General features: G+C 40.8%; 2 protein-coding genes across 5 annotated transcripts in view; one reads left to right on the top strand and one right to left on the bottom strand.

Moving 5' to 3' along the window:
• Positions 1 to 11,829, bottom strand: part of NRG4 (neuregulin 4) — a 47,512-nt gene extending 35,683 nt beyond the window's left edge. Inside the window, exon 1 of the mRNA XM_067004114.1 lies at positions 11,611 to 11,829. The gene's annotated coding sequence lies outside the window, so the exon portion shown is untranslated. The remainder of the gene's footprint in view (positions 1 to 11,610) is intronic.
• TMEM266 (transmembrane protein 266) overlaps positions 1 to 25,133 on the top strand; it is a 78,558-nt gene that overhangs the window by 10,821 nt on the left and 42,604 nt on the right. For 3 of the 4 annotated variants that reach the window (XM_067004088.1, XM_067004086.1, XM_048081278.2), the window contains exons 2-5: positions 7,081 to 7,254; positions 12,963 to 13,063; positions 14,108 to 14,213; positions 16,437 to 16,625. In XM_067004088.1, the coding sequence (XP_066860189.1) occupies positions 14,200 to 14,213; positions 16,437 to 16,625 (203 nt within the window). In that variant the 5' untranslated portion in view covers positions 7,081 to 7,254; positions 12,963 to 13,063; positions 14,108 to 14,199. Of the gene's footprint in view, positions 1 to 4,859; positions 5,010 to 7,080; positions 7,255 to 12,962; positions 13,064 to 14,107; positions 14,214 to 16,436; positions 16,626 to 25,133 lie in introns of those variants that run through there. The other variant, XM_067004087.1, reaches the window with a different exon arrangement.

Genomic DNA, 25,133 nt, shown 5'->3' with positions numbered 1-25,133 from the left:
AGATCTAATAACACTGTTCACTTTAGCAGTCCATTCCCCTAGAAAATCCTGCAAGGTGTTTTCATTAAATAATCAGGTAAGACTTTCTGCTCTTCCCCAGTTTTACACAAGTTTCAACACCATATCTACTGAAAAAATGCATAGGTCAGGTTAGGAAAATCGTGTTTGTGCTATGGAATTTTGTCATTATCATGAATGTGTGCATGGCATGGACAGGTGAGTCCCAAGCCTGCAGCTTTCGTGCATTCAGAGCGTTCCTTAAGGTCACCCTGCTGCAGCAGTGGAGGTTGATTCACACTGTATACCAATTTGTCTCTGGGACAGCTTCTTATCCCGCTGATTTGTTGTAACATTTTTATGCTAACTCCGGCAAAAGGAGAACATTTAAGGAGAAATATTTTTAATTGTAGATGTAATTTTCCACTTTTGGGTGCAAAGTGATGTAGAAGAGGGGGGAACAGCATGCTGTGACCAGTCACCTCTGTCTGCTTTCAGTGGAGCACAGTTTGAGAACATCTGGACTGTAAAATGCACCTCTTGAACTTTCATTGATCGGTTCCTTGGGCTCTCAGCCATAATGTGTATTTTTAGATACTTGCAGTAAATCTTCTTGCCTGATAAAGAGTGCCAAATCCATAGTTCTAGTCAGCTGCTGTTTTTCTGGATGGGAAGTAAGGAAAAATGGTTCCTGGTTTAAATAGTTAACCTGCTGCAGCACTGCAGGCTGCAGTTTGTGCAGCTCTACCTGGGTTGGCTTTAAACTGGCCAGCTTGGCGACTGGTGTCAAAGTCCAGCTGCAGCAGTGCTGGCTCAGCATGACCTGCTCTGATCTCTCTCTCTCTCTAATCCTAGGAGAAAAACTATTGGCCTGGACACAATAAAACAATCTCTTTCATTGGCAAAACCATCTTATCTAAGAGCAGAGAAGGAGAAAAACGCGTGGGGCTTTTTCATTTTCGTGGTTTACGCTTTACCCTTCCCTTTTACAAGAACAAAGATGCAATATAATTTAATGTAAAGTGAATGGGTTGACCCCTTATACAGGTAAAAGCTTGATGCATGCTACAATTACGTGTCACGCTATAGCAGAAATATTCACTGGGACTTTAGAAATGGGACACGCTCTTTTTGAAAGAAGGAGAAATTAGTTCTGCCCTATAAATGTGTGCTGTCTGCCATCTGCAGCAGTACACGAGCTAGTGGTGAAATGCTTTAAAAGCATACAGCTAGCCCCAGAAGGTCTAAACTCTCTGATTGTCTTGGTCCCGTAGGAGCCAGAAGTGCTCTGCTCTTGGATGAGGGTGCCCTGTGTCTTGGCCTGCCTGCACTCAGCAGATAAGTTTATTTTAGCCCTTTGGGTATTGCCTATCGCTTCTCTGAGTAGTCTCTGAAGCTCATTACGTTTAGTTTGCACACCTGTCTGTTTTGTGCTTAGTAGGAATAGAGTTTCTGTATTGCCAGCTGTTAAAGAAGGGTAATGTACACTAAAAAACATGCTTGTTAACAGGATATTTTTTTAATTATCAGTTTTGATTCAAGACAAGTCTTGCTGTCTCAAAGCGTACCCCATTTCTCATTCTATCTCTCCTTCAGTTTGTCCTAAAAGTATCACAAAGTATCATGGGTTCTTTAAAACAACTTGTATTTATAAGCCATTGAGCTTGCTCAAAACTGCTCTTAGTACTGCAAACATTGTCTCAGATTAAGCGCTTTGGAGCAGGGCTTATGTTACTTGAAGAAACACCTTATCAAGTGCCTGCTGTACCTCTAAGTAGCGTATGAATAATAAACTTGTGGGCCAACTCCTTCTTGCCCTGGCAGACCGATCACTTCTAGGATCCTAAAAATCAAAGTGTTTGGATTGTCAGCTTTTTCTCTCTCCTCTCCTACTCTTGCAGTGGATGCCTTTGTCAACTTGCCCTGAGAACAGAAGCGTGACACCATCCAAAAGCTCTCTATCCTGCATTTTTCAGTTGTAAGCTCTCAGCAGGTCACGAACTATCAATTGTTAACCTCTTATGTTTGAAATAGTATATTGAGAGTGAGTGCAATAACACAAGGGAAAACAGGTTTATTAAGGAGCAGTGCCTTAGAGCAATGAAGAGGAGAAATGATCACAGGATCCTGCCTCTTTAACGCCCTTCCTGGTCTTTGCAGCCAACAGTTTGTCTCATTTCTGCTGCTTGTTTTACAGGTCAAGTGCAGTAAATGTCTGACGTGAGGCTACTGTAGTCTGAATTCCTTGCAGATATACTGGTTTTGTTGAAGAAGTCGTATTGGTTTTGCGGTGTTTTATATTGCTCATTCAGACAAGACTTTAAAACAATTACTTAGATTTGTGGGAGATTATATGGAGTTGTAGGTATTTAAAAACAAAACCAACAAACAACCTACACTAATAACACTGGAGGCCTTGTTTTCTGTTGGGAAGTGGCATCTTTCAGCTACTGAGAACCAGACCCCAAGTCAGAAACATGAATTCTGACCTCTCTGGCACCATTTTTCTATGCGGTCTTGGACTTGGGGTTTAGTTAGGGAGTATGTATTCATTGCGGTTAGATTCTGGGGAAGGTGCTAGTGCGTCTTTGTCTGGAGATAGCTGACTTAGCAATTGGTGACTGGCTTGAGAGGTTAGTGCAGCGCTGGTGTTAAAATACTTCTCAGGAATTTCCAGCAGTCTGACCGGTTCTTCGTGCTCTCTGTCTGGAAGCGAATGCAGCTGTAACTTGCTGTCATCCCTTTGGGTGCATTTTTCTAAGTTTCCTACCTCTTAATGTTGATGATGCTCTCCTGATGAAGTTTCTTTTTAATTTTTCCTAAAGCAGAATTGATAAATCTTGGAAGTCTGTTTGCAGCTGTAACAGACATCGCTCGGTTCCAAGCGGGAGGACAAGTTGTTAGATTTTAGAGCAAGGGTTTTTAATTCGGCGTTTTTTCGGTGTCTGAGGGCTTACATTGCAATGTGGCTCCTTGCCTGAGAACATCCTCGTATCTGATCAGTGTGTAAGCTCCTTTTGGATATGGGCTGTGGGTTGTGAAGCACCAAGTACGGTAGTGCCAAAACAGAGCTGTGGGGGCTGCTGCAGTGGGTCACGTAGCAGGGGCCAAAGCTTCCCTGCCGGGGCAGTGCTGCGAGGGGCAGTGCCCTTGGCTTGCTCTGGCGGGTGCTTGGGAAATACAGCCTGGTGTGCTGGAGGATGAAGAGGGTTCTCCTGCGGAGCAGCGTGGTTGGATTGTCCTGTTTTCTTTCTCATCTTGTTTTAAGGAAAATACTGAGTGAATGAGCTCTTTCAAATGCATCTGCTTTACTGATTTCCTGGTCTGAACTCCGGGGTAGCAGTTTGTTGCACAAATGTGCAAACATTGTATTACATTCCCCCAGCAGCCTGTGAGGTCAGTGTTCACAGCATACTGTTGTATCACTGTTAATAAATGTTTGTTACAAATATTGAATACACAGGAAAAAGCAACTGTGCTCTGATTCAGAGTTAGTGCCAGGCATTTTAAATGGCACTTTGCTCAGCTAGTTATCTCCCTAACATTTTGGGCTATCAAGAAACTATTAGTTCTGTGTTTAAAGAGCAGCCTAGGAAATAACATGTGTGCCTTTTAATTGAAAATATGTGAGGCTTTATATGCTGTTTGTTTCTTCCAATTTCTGCTATGTTTTGGTAAGTATTTGGTAGAACAGTTACACAAAAGCTGACATCTGGAATTGGCAGAGAAGCTGCAGCCAGGTGCTTGTCTACGCAACGTTTCCTGTACTTTTGTGCTGCATCTTCAGGGACAGCAGAAGCCTCCCTGGGCTGTGCAGCACCTCTGAGGTTCTCGGTGCCACTTCAGGCAGACCATCTGATGAGGTGAGGGTCTTACATCTGCGTGATGAAGGAAGTTACGCTAGCCCTTGTGCTGCGGTTACTTTTTGCTGCAGGACAGTATGTGCTTCCTGTCCTGGTTCCAGGTCCAGGGGAAAGGTTTGTTCTCTTCCCTGCGCAGCTCCCTAGGCACACTCCAAACGTACTCCAGCCACATCTCCTCTGTGGTGTTATCTTCTAGAGCTCAGTTAAAAGTGAGGGGGGGAGGTACACGCTTGGTCACTAAATGGGGAAATGACGGGTTAACACGGCTGTCCTGGAAGGGCTGCTTGCTCCGGGTTGTAAGCAGGTCTGTCAGGGTTGAGCCTGCTTCAGCTCGGGCTGAGTCCACCACCACCAGTAATTTGTGGCAGAAACCCAGCAGCTGGCATGTAGTAAGTGCATGCCATTGCCTGCTGAGGGAGCCAGGGCTATGCACATGAGTGTATTAGCTGTTTGTTAAAATAATGATTATCAGCATGCTGCGTGCTCTGATAAGGCCATCCAGTCCTGTGGTTTAGGCTCCACGTGGCCAGGTGAGGTTTCTCCCAGCCACGAGCAGTACGACGGGGGTGACCACACGCACTGTGCGAAATAGCTGACTTTCTTCTGAAGTACCAGGCAGGACACGAGATCAGGATTGTCAGCTGTCTCATCTAGCAGAGTGAGGTGTAACCTGCGTGCATCAACGGGACAAAATACTACAGCTATTTGTAGTCGAAACAGCTGGTCTGTTTGTTGCCAGAAGCCAAGCTACAAGGCTTAGCTTTGTGCCTGGGGGAAGAGCAGTGTATTTCACAGTAACGGGCTGGCTGGTACATGCTTGCTTTTAAGATGCGCAGCGAAGCCGTAAATTCATGTAAAGTTATTGTGCTTTGTCTGAAAGGTTGCCTCTAATATTTATCATGAATGACAGAACCTAGATACTTCTCAGAAGTATATCTGTAGTATGGTTGGTTCTTACAGTGAAATCTTTAATCCCAGATGCTGGCTATGACTGGTCCAATGGTGTGACCAGACTTGGTACCCGTCTACTGGAGTTCCTCTTGCTTATGTACTGCTGACTGTGAGACGGAATTGGTCTAAGGAACTTTCTTCTCTGTCTCCTTCTTACATAGGAACATAATATTTACTGGCCTCACAGAGCCTGTATTGGTAAGATGAATTGAGATCCTTAGCTCTGAGAAAAATAAGTGCCAAAAATTTCTCAGATGCTTCTTCTGTTTTTACTCTGTTCTGATTGTAGCGTTCTGAATCTTCTGTGTTTTGGGTGACATTGGCTTCTCTAGAGAACTAGAGAACAGTTCTAACAGTTCCTAAAGGACTTCCAGAATCTGTTGTGCCTAGGATGCTAGACAAAAAGTAGTTTTCCTGAGGAAGGCTGAAGTCTGATGGCTAATTAATGGCTAATGCATTAATCTAAAGGTATGGGCAGATACTGATGCTTGTGTTTATTACAAGGTTAACATCTAAGTAAGATGAGCTACAGATATTGTGGGTGCAAATTAAAATGTAACAAGTCCTGATCATTTTCATGGCAAATGTGGGGCAGCCCTAGGACTTTCACATGCCTAAAACCCAATCCCTAAAACAGCTTGACAGTGTCATTCCCCTGAGCTGAGGGACTTTTCAAAGCAGGGTGACTTTTTGTGTTCCTCTGTCTTGAGTTAAAAAATCCTGTGTGAAATTTCAGCTCTGCTCAAGTCAATGTATTTTGCTGTTACATTCAAGTGGACTTTTTTTACTTCAGACACCATTGGCAGACTGCAAAAAGTGAAGTTCATGTGTGATTAACACCAAGCTAATGAGAGAAGGCAGATTTCTTTATAGCACTAAAATTATTCACACTAACATGTTGAAAAGGGTGTGTATTTTTCCTTTGCTATTCTAAAGAGTGGCCAGACTTATCTTGCTTGGATTGAAAACAAAAGAAAAAAATAACACATGGCTGTGGCTTGAAAACAAAGACATGGCTGCAGGTCTCTGGTTAGTGACTCTTCACTGCAGTTCTGGGGAGTTAAGAAGGAAAAATAAAAAAAAAAAACTTGAAACCAAATCCAAGAGCTGATTCCTGACAGACACCAGCAAACCAAGCTTCTTTGAGACCGAATTGCTCCTTGATTTGCTTCTATTAATAACAGCTGACATCAAATGACTCAGGTAGATTAATGTTATACATTTGAAATTCAGGAATAAATTGTTGCCACCAAATAAATATCAGCCCAGCTCTGTTTGCTGTGGTTTGAAATCTTTATATTCTTAACTATAAAATCTACCTTAGATTTTTTTTCCCCGTTTGAGAACCAGAACTTGTGGCCCAAAATATTGAGGGGGAGAAGGTGCCAGACTGCCTTTATCATAAAGTTGATGCAAGTTGCCTTCTACCCATGTGCTAGCTGAGCCCAGAGCTGTTTAATTTCCAAGACTGGAAAAAAACAGATGCTTTCAGTCTAGTGGAGCTGTTAATGCCAGGCTGATGCCTATCAACATGTGCGGTGGCACATAGCAAACACCAAGCTTTCCAGCTATAAGCCCAGAAGCATTATCAACAGCATCAGGCCTGAGCTACTTATCTGAGTCCATGGTCAGCGTTTGTATCATTGTACTGGGCTGTACAGAGATCATCTCACTAGAAGCCCCCTCTGGTCTAAGTGGTGCTGCTTGGTATGTGTAGATATACCCTCACTCCTTCCTCAAATAGAAGTGCTCTTTCCAGCAGTTGGAGGTACGAGCAGAGCAGGAGGTGTTGAGATGCGCAGTAAAACAATGCAAGCTGACAGCCTTGTGCCTAATGCTTGTATTTGAGACACCAAGCATTCTTTTGTGGTTTCGCTTCTTATTAAACAGACCCAAGCCTTCAAAGACTAGATTAATCTGTAAATGGGCCTTTTAAATACGTAGTTGCTCTCTCCTTCATTCTCTGGACTTGAGAGCCCATTAGTGTGGTTTGTTTTTCTCCTTTCACTTTAACCTCACTGGGAAGCTATAGAGGAACAATGCTGGGGAAACTAATTTACTGCAGGTAAATGGGGATGATGTGTAATGTGATGGGGTAAATAGCAAGCTTGGAGAGTTAATCCAGAGTTAGAGGCCAAATGAGTACTCTCCATACTAAATGTGTGCATGTCCCTTGTTAAGGAGCTAACTTTTTGTTTGGGTGGCCATGAGAGCTGCTCAGTTCTTCCACAATTTTGAGATGCCTCATAACTCTTATTATTTGCCATAGGTTGTTAAAACTCAGCAAGAAGAAGGCCCAGAGAAGTACCTTTTCTTCATCCCCTGATGTCTTCAGATTTAGCTACGTTTTGAATTGCTGAAGTACCTGTTGGCTGTTGTGCTTTTCCTGGAAAATGTTGGTAGTGCATCAGAACAACTGACTGCAGTTGCTACAGCAGCACTGGTATGTACTGTATAGCAATGCAAATCGGAAGGGCAGCACAGGCACGCGCTGAAAGCACGTTTGGGCTGGAATGCTTGTATGTCACATGTCTGTAGGTAGGCCTGCTGCATGGCTCCCTTCCCCTCTCCCCAGTTCCTCAGTGAAGAGGCGGCAGAGGGAAGGATTATAGGAGGAGTCCCTCCATAACCATCCCAGGCAGAGCAGCTCCTCCAATCTCTCTCTGTCTGGAAGTACCACGTACTGCAAAAATCTGCAGGTGCCTTGGAAGAGGTGGGGCTGGACTGGGCTATCCTGGGAGTTTGTATTGACTTAGTCCTCCTCTAATGGGTTTTAATTTGTCCTGAGGTCCAAGTTTGCAGTACTGAAAGCTCCAGATTCAAACAGTGCTCATAATGTGTTGTGGAGAGATTATGATTGTGCAGAAAATTATTTTTTCTCTTCTTTGGCCCGTCTAAACTTCTCTAGGAAGTATAAACTATACTTACGAATAACGAGACAGTTTTTAGTTACATGATTACATGTCTTCCCACCCCCAGCATTCTGCTTAATTTCAGCATACAGGATGATCCCACGAGGGGATGGAATTATAGCTGCATGAGCAAGTTCCAATCTGCCACTTCCTAATTTCTGAATGCCTGATTTTTTTCCAATCAAAATACCTTCCTTGTGATGGAGGGTTTTGTGTGTGTTTTTTTTTAATTATGTATTTAAAAACTTGACCATAGATCACTATGACAAAGAGGAAAGTTTAATGTCCCTTTTTTTTTTCCCTTGAAATAAAAAGCTCTATCTTTTGTACCTCTCTCCTTTTCTGGATATTGTATAGGAATATTGAAGCTACAAATAGAGTTGGGTATCTGCAACTGTTAAAATAATATGAATCAAACATAGTTGGTTTGTTGAGCAAATTATTTCACTTTTTCTGCGAGATCTCTGCATTCATAATCTACTGATAAATGTAATTATTTTTTTTGAAAAATAAAGGATGTTTTAAGCGTCCATATCTAGAGCCATATAAACAAATAATTTCTTAAAATGTTGGGTAACTGAAAGTGGATTTGGGGAGGAGCAGTTTAGTCAATCTTGTTTTTTTAATCATGATGAATCTCTTAAATTTTGTTCAACCTGGAGTGACGAAAGGAAGTATTGCTACCTCTTCTGCAGGAGTTTTTCAGGGCTTCCCTGTCAGAAGAGCAGGCTGCTGGATTTCTAAGGAAACACTGACATACGTGACCATTAAAATTTTCTAAATGCAGATGCATGGAGCTGGTGAAAATTTACCCAGATGTTGAACTGAAAACAGATGTCATAATTGCCAGGTTGTGATCCCTAGGGAACCTAGTTTCTACTAGGGAACTAGGGAGCCTAGTTTCAATCTGTAAGAAATATAACTTTTACTGGTAGAGATAAGTGATGAAATAGAATTTGTGCTGATCTTCAAGGTGATAGCAATGGTGTTAATCACAAAATCCCACATGGCTAGGCTGATTCACAAGTAGCTACCTCTGAATTACACTTCCCATTTCTCTTTGAAAGCTCCTAAGGGTAACGTTGGGTTAGGTATTTCCCCTAGCCCTATTCAAAGTTATTTGCATCTTTCTGGGTAGCTCTGTGGTTTCCTTAAGATTGTCTGATAGGAACTTTAATAGCCATAAATTCCATGTAAACACTAGATGTATAAGAAATTTAATTTATAGACTAAACTAACATAACTTATTTTGCACAAATTAAACAATTCCATTTCCTCATGTGTACTAGATTCAATATAAAAGCTTTTATGTCACAGACACACACACACACACACACACACACAAATCCAACAAAACACAAGAAAGGAAAAAAAAAACGCCCTAAAGAGAGGGCTGCTTTTCATTTCCCCCTTTGTAAATCTGTTAAGCATTTCCAGGTTGGGTGCTTATTCCAGTTTAATATCACCAACTGCGAGAGCTTGGCACATTATCTTAGGTTTAAGTCTTTCTGAATTAAGCTGCTTTAAGTATTTCTCCACCATGCCATTTGTTCCCGTGGCTGTGCCCACGCTCCACTGCCCTACCCCCCTTTTGCTGACACAGCTATTTTTGGAGCTGTAGTGTGACCTGCACCAGGGAAGCAATCCTGCTTCAAGAAAAGTACAGAAATTAAAAACAAAAAAATCAGCTGCTGTTGTTGATTAAAATGCCATATTTTCCTGATCACGCTCACAGTAATGGTCTATGTGCATGGCTGGGGCAGGGGAAGAGGGCAAGACAGAGGCTGTACAAGAATGCCTAAAGCCTGTTACTGCCCCAACAGCAATGTTGTGTCCACGTGCGGCCTGTTGCATGTACTTTGCCTGCATCTGGTGAGCTTGTTCATCTCTAGGCTTTTGTTAGGGGGCTGTGTGGAAGAACCTTCAGTTAGAAGAACAGGTCAGAATCTGGCTGCCTAGTTACTTGTCAGTATAGAAACTCAGGTGGTTCTCTCTGTGTGTTTCATGCAAGAGCTCACAGCATCATGATGATAACCCGGGGAGAGTGGGAGCAAATAAAACAAATACTGTGAGACATGTTGTCTTGACTTCAGCTCAGCTAAAGAGGATACAAGCTAGCAGGGACTTTGGTATAAAAAGCTTAAATTAAACCATCTTCCTCTTCCCTGTGTCTGTTTTTTTTTTTAATTCAGACTTTTTTGGTACCCTGTTATGGCACATTTTGTGAGATTGTCTAAAGCAGTGCTAAAAGTCAGATTTTAATGCAGATGTGGAATACAGATTTTTTTTAAGTTACTTTTTTTAAAAGCTTAGATAGTACTTGCACACACAGCATGCACCATCTTACACGTACAGTGATTTTACGTACGCTTTCCCAACAGTTCTGTACGTTGCATTGTTTCAGCTGAACTCCATCTGCTTATTAGCAAGCTATGGCTAAGGTGTGGTGACTGACAGCGGAAGGTTGTTTTAAACATTAACAAATCAACTCAGGCAGGATCTGTGCTGGGCAAGGGCAGCAGCATCAACCTTTGCTCAAGCTCTATAGCACATGACACCGCTTTTCATCCTGTGTGATTCTGAGCATAACCCATGAACTGTGAAGCAGTTGTGTGCCTGTGCCCCCACACAGGAGGGGGTAAAAGAAATCGTAATTAAACAGAAGGTACATGACAAATGTCTTGGAGACACCAGTGTGTGTGTGTGATATATGTGGAAGGAACAGAGAAGCTGAAGGGCTTGGGAGGCAAATAAAGCATTTCTAAGCACTTCAAAGACCTTGCTTCAAAAAGAGCTCAGTGAATTGGGTGCAACTTCCTTTGCTTACTGCAGATGGGTGAAAAGCTGAGTCAGCTCTGCCGAGATCTGAACTGTGAACCTCCGTGTTTTAAGCTAGGCTATGAACCTACGAGCTTGACTCTGCACAGAAAACCAGGTGCAGAAATAATGCTTCTCTTCAGACTACACTGTCTTCTCAGTACATACAAGTTGGTGCCTTAGTCAATCCAGTGAATATTTCTGGGTTTTACAACACTTCAAAGCTTGCACAAGAAACCTTTTGGGGGTAATTCTTTCCTTCATGTTGTATCACCTCTTAAAATTAACTCTAATTCTGTGTAACTTGGGAAACTGTGCTCCTTCTACATCCATCTCTCCTTGAAAATACTTGTGCTGCAGAACAAATAGAACTGCTGAACTCTCACAAAAGGGGCATCGCTCGTACTCACGTGGTAGCTCAGCCAGTACCATGTGCTGTCTGCTTTCAGTTCCAAGAGGCAGAAAAAAGGCGCCCTGAAACTGCTAACTAATGCCCTCAGGTGAGACCACGGCAATTTTTGCCTCCTGAGCAGTGACCGGGCTAGGTGCAGATAGGGCAGTACAGGGAAGTTTCCACTCGGGTGGTGGATGGAAGCCCCAAAGGTTGCCTGCCTTCTGCCCCTGCTCATCGCTGCTGGCAGGCAGGAGAGCCACATCGTTGCCCTTTGCCTATGCTGTATCCTAGAGGAATGCAAGCGAGAGATTAAGTACAGGGAAACGAATTCTCTCTGCTGTGCCTTGTTGCCTTTAAACACTGCTCAGTTGCACAGAAATTTCCTGTGGAACTTGGAAGTGTTTTACATTGCTTTAATGAAGTTTTGTACATAACAGCTAGGTGGGCTGGAGTGGATAGAAAGATGAAGTTTCTGCAAATACCAATACATGCTTGTGTATAGCCTAGAAAGAAGCATGAATCCTTCTAATCCCTTTAGGATATAGATACAACCTATTACATTCATTTTGAAGGTTTCTGTTGTGCTGCTCTCTTACTGGGGGCACCATTAACAACTCGTCTTTTCAGTTCATTAAATCAGCTAACACATTAGTCATCTGCATCAGAAATTACTCACTTTTGCCACTTTTTCTCTCAGGAAGGCTCCACTGAGTCCTTTGGAGACTTGACTCCCTTTATCTCCTTCCCCGTTTCTTTCCACGTTTCTCCCCTCAGCTTTGCGAGTGCCTTATGGCATGGTAGCGATCCCTTCGGCAAGGGTGCCTTGGACTCTGCACCCTGGGGAGCCCTCAGAGTTGTCGGAGGGTTCCCAGCCACGAGTTGCTCCTTTGCTCTTGGTGGTCAGCAGACGTTTCCTGCAGAGCTGCCAGCTCCAGGAGGAGGGGGGCAGGTCTGGCTTACTGGTGCTGCTACTGGTCGGATCTGGTTGAGCGAGGAAACAAAGTTCTGCTTGAATGCGAATGTATTTCTAGCTTAAAAAAAAACCACATACGTTGCATGTTCAGGTCATGTTAAGGATTTGCAGTGTTGCTGGCCCCCCTGTTATGACTTAAGTTCCCTAAAAATATTGAGATTAATTTAAAAATAATAATTTTTAAAATCTAGCTGTATGTTTTTAGTCTTCCTGTTTGTCAAAGCTCCTTTGGGAGAGCGGTGGTGAATATTAGCGCTCTCCCAGATAGATGGTGAGTTTTCATCTCTGTGAAAAAATTCCCATCTCTACATCTGTCTGCTTGTCCTTGGAGGTCAGTTTCAATCAGTTTTAGTGCCATTTCCTAAATCAGATGTATCCCCTGTGCCTTTTATTCTCAAGGCTTGCAAACACAAGTGCAGTAGGATTTCCAATTTCTGTCTCAGTCTCACAGGACAGGTGCAGGGTGCCACATCCTTTAGCATTGTCCTAGGCTGACTGCTTAGAGCAATAGGTTTGGGTAAAGCACTTAATTAAAAATAGTTTTGTTCTCTTTTGTTTCTGAAAAGAGTTGTAAAGTTTCAAAACAAGGCTGATAGTGACATTTCGGTTTTGTTGTGTGCCAGTAGGTGTAACAGTTGCTGTTACACAACTGTCATGGGCACAAATTCACTGTATTCCTTCAGCATGTGATTTAAATAAACATTTAATTTGAAGAAATTATTTTAGTGTTTTGCTGCCTTGGGGATATAATGAATAAAATAATTCAAGGATCGAGAGTACAAGGAAACAGACTCCCATTGATACTAAATGGATGTTGAATTAAAGCTGTACTGTATCAGATAAAGTTTATCTGAAAGAAGTTGGGTTGTTGCTCTGACTTTACAGGTATTGAAAGCTTATAGATAAGTGGAGTGTGTGTCTGGAACATGTATGTTTTCTGTTTTAAAGTCAGTTGTGTTTCTTTTCTTCATATGAATAATTAAATGGTTTTTGGCTGCCTTATCTACCTGAGGAGGATGATCACAATCCAGACCCTTTCTTTTCTGTATACCCAGGCACGTTATCTGGAAAATCTGAGAATGGATTGACTATATTTTACATTATTGCAAGTTTACAGGCCATGAACTAAAGCCTTGGAAATGACGCTACAAATGATGTAAGTTCGGTTTTATTATTTGGTATCAAGTGATTGCTAAGGAGTATACTTTTGTTATATTTATGTTTCCATTGTAAATACTTGACTGATAGTAACAGTTCAGCCTGTTAATGACTCCAGTATAAAGTTCAATATAAGAAGTATTTTCCATCATCATGAAAATAGTTTGTTCTTATTGTCAGTAATATGCTAATTTACCAACTGCTATTTCTGTTAAAGTACAGTAAGAATATCTTTTTGTATTTTAGTTACTGATTTTAATTATTTAGCTTATAACCCTGACAGTAGCTTTACAAAGTCTCTCATGATATCATTTTCTATGAATTTCTATTTCTTATATGGTATCCTTTGCCAGCTACCAAAACCTATTTATCAGTAGGTTTTATTCTCACAAGCTTGTTGTTTTCCATTCTGGTTCCCTTTGGTCTAGGTGCAACACAAATGGAGATTTTGCCATAGGCAAATCTGGTACATTTTCCAAATGTGTTAGTGGGCTTTGTTGATTGAATTATCATCTCGATAACAGCCTATCTAAAATATTTGACAACATGAACTAGTTTTTAAAAGACACTCGTCAAAGTATCAAAAGAAGTCAGGCACACGGTTCCCATTAGAAAATGGAGAACAAAACTTTGTAGACAAAGCTAACGTTCATCTCTATTCAGTATATTAATTTGTAATTGAAAATTGTAACTGTAAATTGTCCTTTGGCTTCCAGTAGCATTTGTGCTCCTGAGGCCCTGAGCTTTGTTTGAAAATCCCCTCACCTTGTTATTTCTCTAAACAGTCTAGAAATTTAAAACAAGATACACGTTGTTATGTAAGTTTATATGTGAGCAGGTGTCTATGTATGTACATAAATGCAGTGTAGCTTTACCCCTTCCATAAAGTAGAGGAGTTTACGTGGAATAAGAACACCTGGAAAAAGAATCACAGGGGAAATAAAATAGGCAAACTCACAACATGACCAAAAATGTCAATGCAGCCCTTTGGAGTTCTTTCAACTGTGTTTTAGATTTTTAGACTTTGTTTCTCCTCTTGCAGAAAGCTCATCTTAGAAGGCTAGAACTTCTGTGCAAAAGAGCTGTAATCAGTTAAATACTGGAACCGCTGCTGATTTGGTTGCATCCTCCAACATGACCAGTCCTCAGTAAGTGCCATATAAGGATAGTTACAGCTTATTTTAAATACACCATAACAATTCCTACCTGCAGGAGAATGTTGTTGTGACATTGAGAGAGTTCCATCAGTATTACTGGAAAGTTGCTACTTTGAGAAGGAATAGTAGGATTTGGTCAGTTGTCTGAGGAGTGTGAATTAGCAGAAATAGCATGAATGCAGTGAGTGTTTTGGATGTGTTACTGAGAGCCAGTAGCTGAAAACTACTTTGTCATGTCTATGTCAGATCCATTGCTTTTTTCCTTTCCTTTCACCAAAATTCTTGCAAAGCTGCGTGCCAACACTGGTCTATTGGTGTATTTGTTTTGCTTTTCAGTCACATCAGACTCTGTGTACCATGTAGTCTGTTTAAGAAATACAAAAGGTAAATACTTTTCAGAGGGGGAGGCTGCACTAATCTGTTTTCCTTTTTCCTTTATTATACTGGAAATTGGATTGCTCTGTGGACTTCCATGCAAAACTGAACCAGCTTATCTTGGACTTGTAAACGTAAAGGTCCACAGGATGGCACTAAATGTGAAAATCAAAGAAAGAACATTCTTGCTAGAATTGGCTCCTCCCTCTGGGCTTCCAATTTCTGTTTGTTAAGAGAGAAATACAATTCTATTGGAAATGACAAGAATCTCATTACTTTCAATCATTAGTTAGGCAAAAAATAAACTAAAACCAGCCTTTAGGTTGTTTAAATGGTAGTGGCTCCCTTCATTTCCACTTTCTGACATAGTATGACACAGTCATAGCCTTTCTCTGACAAATACTTGAGTTATAACAGCATTTTCCGATTTTTCAAATTACTTTCTTGTGTAATTCTGGCAGCGATTAGCTCCTTTAAATTTAGGAATGTTTTCCATCCAAAAGGGTTAGTTTAATGGTTAGGCTCTGAGCAATAGGGTCTTTGTCTCTCTTTTGCATAAAATTTTAGTTCCTTCAACTGCATCTTCAGACTTACAACATACATGAGTTAAGAACTCTTCTATTTTTCTGGAAAAATGAACTGTTATTCAGGTTGCTCTAATAGCTGGAAGATTTTAATAAGCTTCTTTAAAAACAAAATCACCACAATGAAGTCACATAACAGAGGGAAGTTGGGTGCTGTGCACTTTTTAACTATATCCCTAAGGAAAAAGCATCTTCACACCTGCTGTTGAAAACCTCTGAAAACTAGCCTGAGATTTCTTGAGAAGTTAATGAGCTTCCCTGGATGAAAGCTAGAGCAGATTATGCTTGCACCCTACTTTGAATCAAAAGGAGCAAGTAGCATTCACTGGGGACTGCAAAGGATCAGTCCCTGCTGGGACTTGACATATGAGGTTTCTCCTACAGTGAAGTCATCCTTCGTATGTACTAGATAGTATGCTAGCTGACCAAGTTTGGGTTTCTAGGTAAGTACTGTCTTATTATGAATGTGGAAGACATGCCTGCAGTTAGACACTTGCATGCAGTTTGCATTAACGTTAGTGGTGTGGTAGCAAAATGTATGTCCGGACTTAAAAGCTGTTCATATGGCTACTTAAGATAACTGTTATAAATGAGTTCATAATTCTCCTGAATCTTTGTTCTGCTTTCAGAATTATTTTGAAATAACTTGTAACAGAATGATATTTTGTGGTTGAATGCAACCAAGTCACCAGCCATGAAAAATCTGACTATACTGACCGACAGTGAAAGAGGGATCATATTGCATCTAGTAACTAACAGCTGATTTGTACATAATTCATAAGCTGAACTATTCATTGTTCCCTGATTTAAGTCACAAAGCAGTGAGTTTTTAATTGAGGTAGTTGCATGCCTTCTTTCTGTTCTTGTCTGTTTTGCACAAATATTTTGCTTTTGGGTTCATACATTGTTTCTATTTTTGTTTGTTTATAACACTTTCATTTCTATTTAGTGCTTCTGAAGCAGCTTCAGCAGAGTGAAATGCTGTTGTCTTTTATCTGTGAGGGTTCTGTTGATTTCAGTGAGATGTACTGAAGACAAGTTTAGAGAGATCTGTCTTTCCCCCTCAACAAGGATGCCTCCCTCAGTGACTTTGCAAGGGCCATTTAAGTTGTCTGCTTTTTGGGGTTCACTGAAGTTATTGTCTCAAACTTATTTTTACTTGTTTGTTTATTTATATGTGTTTATATAATGTAGATGTATATGTGTGTGTATCTGTAGAGGAAGAAGTGTTTTTTATCACTGATTATATTTTCAGGCCTACAATAGAAGGCAGTGTTTCAGAAGTTGAGATAATTTCACAACAAGTGGAAGAAGAGACCAAAAGCATTGCTCCTGTACAGCTTGTGAATTTTGCCTATCGAGATCTCCCATTAGCCGCACTTGATCTGTCTGTGGCTGGGTCCCAGCTTTTGTCAAATTTGGATGAGGAGTACCAAAGAGAAGGGTAAGTACAAAGGACAGAATATTAAATTCTAGTGTTATGTTATAGGAATTTCACAGCCTGAAAAAAAGAAAAAAAAAAAAAAAAAAACAATAAAACATCCAGCTGGAGAAGAGCAGCCAGCCAGTTATCCTCAAACTCATTTTAAAACCACTGTCTCAGAATGGAAATGACTTTTTTTGAATATAACTGATCAATGCTGGTTTGGGGCTCTTTGAAATTACATAATTCATAGCAGCTACTCGACCACAGTCTGGAAACTTTCTGTCAGAGAGAGGAAAGTAGACTAAGCCTCATCAGACAAGCAGAATGGCCTGGTGAAAGCGTTTCATTAGAGGGGTTTCAGGAGGATTTCAAGATAACAGAGGGTTAACTACTGTGATTCTTTTATGTCACAGTACATCTCCTGACCAAAAGATAGTGACTTAGTACTGCTAATTCCAGAAAAGATTGTTACTTTTCGCAGAATAATTTGTATTGTGTAGTTTGCTTATGTGAGAACATGGTCATTGATGGTATGAGCATATTACTCCCATTTTTGTAGAACAACTGCTCCGGTTTTATTGGAATGAAAGATCTTAACCAGTTTATAACATTTGCTCAAGCATAACCCAGTGTAAGCTTATGTAGCATTGTTATTCTGCAGAACATAAGAAGTTGTCCTTATGCCTGATTCAGGCTTTAAGTGGCTGTAGGTGGGCTCCTGTGCTAAATTTTTCATGAAAGTGTTGGGTCAATTGGAAAGAATCTAGAGGTAGGCAGTGGGAATGATGAGAGGTGCAGAAAACCTGCTGTTGGAGGACTGATGGAAGTAACAGTTTGCATTTCACATGAAGAGACTTCGGAGGAAATTATAAGGGACTCCTCAGTGAGGAAGCGAAGTCTGTTCCATCTCCATGGTGTTTAGAACAAGAAGTAAAGAGCTTGAACAGCAGCAAGGAAGAGAAGAATAAGGTTAGCAAAGTGCTGGGGTAGACTACAGGTGTGTGTGGGGAAGAGGGAAGTAGAATTCAAATAACTAGATGTCTTAAAGAAAACGCAGTTGTCAGGAATGATAACAGTGTAGTTCAACATCTGTTGGCATAGAAGTTCAGTGAGCGCTTGTGCTTAGCCCCCCTGATTCTGTGATTACTACGCACGGTGTGTTGCACTGAATGTATATATACTCCAGTGTCGGTAAGAACCATCTAAAAGCACTTCACAGTAAGCCATACAGAGCTCTCATGATGAAGACATTAATAAGCCTCCAATTATTGGTGGCTGAATGTGTTTTAACATGTGCTCAGAAATCAGCAAAGAGACCTGCTTGATCTCTGCTCAGCAGGTATTCTGTATGGTAGTCAGGAAGGAGTACAGAGGAAAGACTCTTGCCTTTAATTTCTTTCCAAATTAGACTTTGTGAGACATCTCCAGAAAGCTGTTACTCCAAACAAGGGGAAATACATTTCAAGTAGGTTATGTAAGTACAGTACAACTGTAACATAAAATAGCCTGCATAGCAAAAGAGGCACTTGAAAATTAATTTGAGTATGCAGGTGTAACCCTCAGGATATTTTGGTGCTAAGTAAATACCAGTTTTGTTCAAATATGCATTTTAATAGATTTTTATGATCTGAAACTCCATTCTTCACTGTGCCAAAGTGCACAGATCTCTCACTGTGACTGTTTGAGCAGCCTTGCAGTCTAAGCGTGGAAATAGACTTATCATTCTTTTCCTCAGCAGAGATCCCTTCTTTCACACAGACTTCTTTTGTGGCTTTATTGCTCTGAATGGAAATAAGCAGGTGCCATCCAGACTGCCCAGCTGTAGAGGGGATTCTGTGAATAAAATTCAGAGCTTTAGTTTGTATATCTCAGTGTATTTTGGCTGAGTAAGTTCCACTGAGTCCTAGGGCTGCATCTTCCTTGTGGGAATGGCTCCTTCTTTCTTTCAGAAGCGCTGGTTGCAGCTGAGATCCTGTGAAATTTAGGAGCAGAGTCGAGCTCAAGAAGGCCTTAAGCAAAAGTAAAATTCTGTCCCCATACCACCTCGTGGCTTGTTTGGGAATATGTCTGGTTTTACGAGAGTGCTTTAATTTCATTCTAGTGGCCTTGTTAGATGTGGCTGGCTCACTTCTCTTCCACCTGGATAGGAAGGATCTATGGTGAGTCAGATCAGCCTGGTACAGGACCTGCCAGCTTCCTCTCCCTCATATTTGAAGAGAATGGTGTGGGAATGGCAGTGCAGGAAGTGACAGAAAATGTTTAAGTCCTTGTATTTTCTGCAAGTATCCATATTCATGACTGTGAAGCTCTGTGCCCCCACCACTTCTGTACGGGTTGCGAGTGGAGATACCAGAAGGTAGAGGTAATGCTGGAGAGTACTAAAAGGGGATGTTGGCCTCATCTTTGTCTCCATGGCAGTCTGCCTTCATCACAGACCTCCAAATGTTACCTGCTACATATTTTTCCCTGAGAATTTCAGGGAAGTTGCCAACCTCTCTGACCTGCATATATTCTGTATGGCTCTGTTGGTCTCGATCCGTAGCCGATCTAGACAAACTGTACTTATTCAAATTGCAAGGCTCTGAGCAGGAAAGTCTGGTGCATGCCCCCTTCTTGGGAAGATGCAATAAGAAAATGGTAGGGATTTGGGAAATACTGGGTAGTTGTCACAAGCTGCATCTGTCTGTTGATGGGATGCTTTTATTTATCTGAGAGAATTTCTCTCAATAAACCCAATATTAATTGGCAACCAGGAACAGGTGGGTGATAGCTCAGCTCTCCTTGTGTGCCTGGAAACTCTCAGATGGCATCAGACCAGCTACCCCTCCCACAAGAAATGGGGGGGGGGGGGGGGAAGTAAACAGAAAATTATGATCTGTCTTTTATTAGGCAGATCATATGTAAACTGACATCCCATGGCTTTAAAGATACTGGAATCAAAGCCTGATTTTGTGCAGTTTGATGCGGCTTTGCTCTACTGTATCAAATGCTCAGGGCAGGCAGTTTCCATCTCTCAATGTTACCAAAGGAATTATGTAGGAAGTTTGAGCTATTTCCATCAGAAATTCAGTTTACAACTATGATCCATGCACTAAGCAACAAAGAAAGGACTGCAGATTTTATGACACATAAAGTCGGTCCCTGAAGTACACCTGTAAGTAGTACAAGTGTAATTAATTACACAGGAAAAAAACCCTTCTCTGCTCTTCCAGAAATCCTCAGGCAAACCACAAACTGTGCCGTCTTCTGGAGTGGGATAAGCAAAAATTCTCTCTCTGTAGATAAACAGGGAAAGTTAGAACAGTGGAAGCTGGTTAAGTTAGATGGAATATGCTTTGAAGATAGCCATTACAGGTCATGTGTCAGGGCTGGCATTGCCCTCCTCGCAGTCAGAAGCAGTAAGGTGCCTGTGGTCTCTGCATACTGCAGTGTGGGGTGGGGGGGCTGCTGCATCTGGCTTGCTTCCTAGCTGCAGCGAGGCTGCTGTGCCCAGTGTTAATGCAACTGTGGGTCTGCCATTTCAGAAAAAGGACGTGTTCTGATGAATGCCAGCAGTCGGTACCTAAAACACTTTTAGTTTTATTTGACTGTAACGGTTTGTGTTTACAAAGGTCTGTCTCCTCCATGCTGCAGAGCCCTGTGAATAAATAGTAGCTTGGTTCTCAGAACCAATATGAGAATGATGTTTGTTACTCATTAGTCCTGCTTACCTGCCTTGCAGATAACTTGTTTGAATTGTCCTTAGATATTGCTGCTCTGTGATGCGCTTCATGATTAACTCCAAAACTGTGCCTTGGATGCCCAGACCACCGTACGTTTCTAACGTACCTGTAACAGATTAGATGATACATGTATACCAAAAGCAGCAGATTTTCTTTGTGTCTGTGAATTTAATGGAGAGTCTATGTCTGCATTGAGCTCAGTTTGCATGAAAAGAGCATAATCACCCAGAAAGCTAAGGAACTTTTTCAATGTTAACATTAAGTGCCACTCTTAATTTCTTTGTTGTCAAATGTTCTGTCCTCCAAAAAAATACTTTCCTCTGTTTCTGCATCAATGGCCAATAAAAAAATGGAGAACAGTTTGGAAATTGTCTACATGTAGAACGTGGTATGTGCTAGCTTTTCTTCCCATATTTTCTTTAAATGCCAGTTAGGAGGTATCATTCATAATAACCTATAGAAGAATTTACAGTCAGTTGTGTGATAGACTGTATTTTTGGTGAAGTAATAAGCAGTTAGGCAGTGAGCCTGTCTCAGTAAAGATCTGTGTTTGGTTCTGGCTGGGAAGCAAGGGGAGGGAGCTACACCAACTTTCAATTACATTGTATTTGTTTTGGGTTGCAGCTCCTGAATTTCTGTATGCTAAACAACTTCGAAACATGAAGGTGCTTTCGAATGTGGTGTTTTACATCAACAGCTGTAAAGGTTGGGAGTTGATACAGTTAATGTGACTCACTTGACATTAGCTATAAATACTCATGCCATTGTAATTTAATCATTTATGATCATCTGTTGATAGCCTTAGGGTTGTTTGGTCCCAGGTTTGTTTTCCTTCCCAGAAAGTGAAGGAAACAGTTGGAATCACTGGGAAAATAAATGATGTGTGAAGGGATAGAGAGAGAAATAAAAAAGAAGGAAAACCAAAACTGACCAGAGAACACAGAGATGCACAAAGTTTCAGAAGTTAACACAGGAAAGATTCCTGCAAGCTTATCATTTCAAATTGGTAGAAAGCTGTCCTTGATGAATCTATTCACCCATTCTGGGAGAAAAGGATGTCTGTTCCTTCGATCTGTCTTCTGTAATTGCCTCCAGTGTATGCCATTATTTCTGGTTTTCATATTCACACTTCAGTTTTTATTTTGATCTCTTTGAGGTTTTTTACTTATATTTTCTGCAAGGCTTAAAGGTGTTTTAACCAAGTGAACTCAAATGGATTAAGTTCCTGTTTTTCTTTTGTTTTCTGCTTTTCTTGTCTTTATCTGGAAGCATACATAAAGTACAGTCCCTTTTCTGAAAGGTCTTGTGCATCTCATGAAGACCCTGGAGCACGCCATATCGATACATGGTGAATAATCAGGTCCAAGCTAGAGATAAAGTGCAAAGGTTTTGGACAGCAGAACTCTTTCCTATAGTGAACAAGCTCCTTGTATTTACAAAAGTGACTTCTTTAAACTTACTTTACATGCTGTAGTGCTGATTTGTCCTCTGCGTGGTACTGTATCGCTGCTGCTGCACACAGGTGCTCTGGTCCAAAACCAAGATCTGCACTGCAGCACAAAGTGAGCATTTGATGCTGCGGAGTTTGAGAGGTGCCCAGCTCGTCACTAGAGAATGCATGAAACGTTGGGCTGTGTTAGCGGATGTTCAGTGATTTAGAAACTTCCTTTTCTACTACAGATCCTTTTAAGCTTTTATATTTGTAAAGGTTGTTCTCTTCAATAGCTTGTTACTGTGTTTATCTTAGTACCTAAAGCCTTTGACTCTGTCCCCCTAATGTCGTTCATCAGTAACGCCAACTGATGGAGGGAACGCCTACTATAAATAAATAAATAAATATAGCTCAGTGGTTTTCAAACTTTTTAGGGTTGTCGATCTTTTTTTTTTTTTCTTTTTCCAACAGAACTTACTTTTCCTAGGTACTTTTTGTGGATAGAGATGTAGTAGATGTAGCCCACAGACCACTGTTTGCAAGGACTTTTGGAGAGTGGAAGTGATGTGGATTTGACTTATCTGGTTTACAACTGGGAATAATTGTCTAACTTGGAGAAGATGTGGCTTGGTGTAACAATTGAAAGATGGATGATCAATTGGATAAGGGAGAAATGTGGAAAAGAGGAATATTAGTCTAGAAGGAGAGGTAAGTGCTAAGCAGCAGTGTAAAAACAAACCAAATGGTAGAATTTGTAAAGAAAAGAGTAGAGAGTAAAACAGAGTACATCATTGTGCATCTCTATAAATCCAAGCTTTGCCCACATCTTGAATGTGAGTGTGTAGTTCTGGTCCCTGTCAAAAAGGACATGGTAGATAAAAAAAAAATAAAATAAACTGGAAAAGATTTAAAGGAAAACAGTGATCCAAGATGTAGAACAACTTCCACTGGAGAAATGACTCCATAAGCTAGGACTGTTCAGTCTGGAAAAGAGCAGGTTGATGTGAGGTTTGACTGAGATTACAGAATCAGTGACACAGACTTTAAAGTATGACAGCTCTGCCCTCAATCCAAGTGCCAGGGTACTTTACTGGAGTAAGGCCCATTTGAAAACAAACAAAAAGGTGGTACTTTAGCCAGAGGGCCGTAGATGTGTGGAAATACTTGTTAAAGGATCTGTGGCTTCAATTGCTTATGCAGCAGTAGAGAATGTTTGGACAAGTCTGTGGAGAAGGAATTCAATGAAGGTTCCTAAGTAGAGTCCTAGAAACCACATCTGGCTCAGTAAGTCCTCCAGCTGAAAATAGTTGGATGCTGGGAGAGTTTGAATGGGAAGTATATCTATTTGCCTTGTTCTTGTTTATCTTGAGACATCCGCTCCTGGCCTCTACTGGAGACAGGACATCAAACCTCTGTTCTGATCTCATATGGCTGTTCTTGTGCTTCTTAACGGTTGGTTTTAAGTCTGATGTTAATATTTCAATAAAGAACTTAGCATAAAACATTAAAGCCTAATAAGCAATTTTCTAATGAGAGGAGTAATGTACAAGGTAATCACGGGATGCCTGTGAGCAAATGGTGTCATATGTATCTACGAAGAAGGCAGAAATGAGCCTAAGGGCATCAAGTAAGATGCTTCAGGGTGAGCTGGGAAGCATTCATGTAATTAAACCTATTCCAGAGTATTATGTACCACTCATCTTGTCTGTATTCTCTAACTCCAGGACAATTCTTTAACGAGGACAGTTAGAAAAACTGAGTGTCTATGTTACAAAAAGCACGCACTTCTTTGACTAAAGTAAATGAGGAGATGTCACTGCTGTATATAAATGCACTGTAGACAAAATGCCAGCAAGGGAAAAGAGCTAACTGTCCTAAAGTACAAGACTGGCACGAGAACAGATATGTATAAACTGGCCATGTGTGAGTTTAGGCTGAAGGCTGGAGGAATCTTTCTGGAGTTGCTCAAGGCCTCCAGCTGCTATTTGTGGCCTCCTATGAGGCTCTGCTGTCTGTTTTGTCTCAGCCAGATTTTGTATTGTTATTTAACCTTTCTGTGTTTCACTTACTTCCTGACCATGGCCTTTCTACTCCTACAGATAGTGATTTGGATCTCATCCATCCTTCTGTTTTCTAATCATATCTGTCTTGTGAGATGCAAACACTTGCTGCTGAGCCAAAAAAAAAAAAAAAAGGCAGGGTAAGGTATAATACAGATTTGGGGGGATTTATTTGCAAGACCAGAAAATAGAAACAGTGACAGCTGTTAACAGCTTGAACAAATTGTTTGTAGTGGTTCCTTGCCAAAGAAATGTGTTAAACCTTTCCCAGTTTTGCCTTATGTTCTTTTCTCCAAGCTGTTTATTAAGAAAACTAGCAGTGGTGATGACAGATTGGTTTTCCACAAAGTCATGTGTGAAAGTATCTTTAAAAAGAATTACCTCTGGTAAAATTCCACTACATATTTAAATTTCCCATGACAAAACTTTAGTCGTCAACTGAGATATTCCAATTCTAGTGCATTTATTTACTTCACCCAGGTATTGCAAGACAGGTAAACGATGCTCCTACTATATAGACAGAGTAGCTGAGATACCTGAAGAACCTCACTCAAGTTGTGCAGTAATGTTGTCCCAAGTGACATTTTACATGTATCTTATAGAGTGCCTGGCATCAACAGGCAACACAGTCAGGACACTAACAGAAGCTGCATTTGTTCTCTGAGGAAAATAAGACTTTTTTTTTACTGGCATCAGCAAAAAAGTGTTTTACTTGCATATGGTTTCTATATAATCTCTAGATAAATTTATGAGCTGTATAACAACTTTTATTTTTCTGGAATATCTTTGTGGCCGAATTTCTAATCTAAATTCTAAACTTAGCGTAGCTCTGTAGTATTAGAGGGGAAATGGCCAGGATTTGGAATGTAAATTTAAACCTACTCTAATTCTGGTATGGATTTGTTTTCCTCAAATACCAGATTCCTTATCTGCTGACTGGACGAGTCCTTACACATCAGGAGAAAGAGATACTCTAGTAAGACAGGTTAAAGAGTTGAAGAAGATGAAAAGATCTGTATACTAGGATCCAGTGTGGTTTGTGTGTCACTAGGTTTATCTAAAATATATTTCTAGCTAGAGCACAGTTCCTTTTATTATTTATGTCTCTTCTTTACAGAAGGTAAGAAGAAAAAAAAAGAAAGGAAAAAAAAAAGCCTAGGCAAGATCAGGACTCCATTATACAATTGTGTAGAAGTAGCAGGAGCAATGAGCTAGCTTTCCGGCACCCAGGAAAAAAAACATGCAGTGCTCCTTTTTTAGAGCACGATGTAATCATCTGTGTCAGTGGATTTAGAGGACTTGGAGGAGATCT

Source organism: Anser cygnoides, chromosome 11 (assembly GCF_040182565.1).
Source record: "Anser cygnoides isolate HZ-2024a breed goose chromosome 11, Taihu_goose_T2T_genome, whole genome shotgun sequence".
Classification (NCBI taxonomy): domain Eukaryota; kingdom Metazoa; phylum Chordata; class Aves; order Anseriformes; family Anatidae; genus Anser; species Anser cygnoides.
This window is presented reverse-complemented; position numbering and strand designations above follow the sequence as displayed.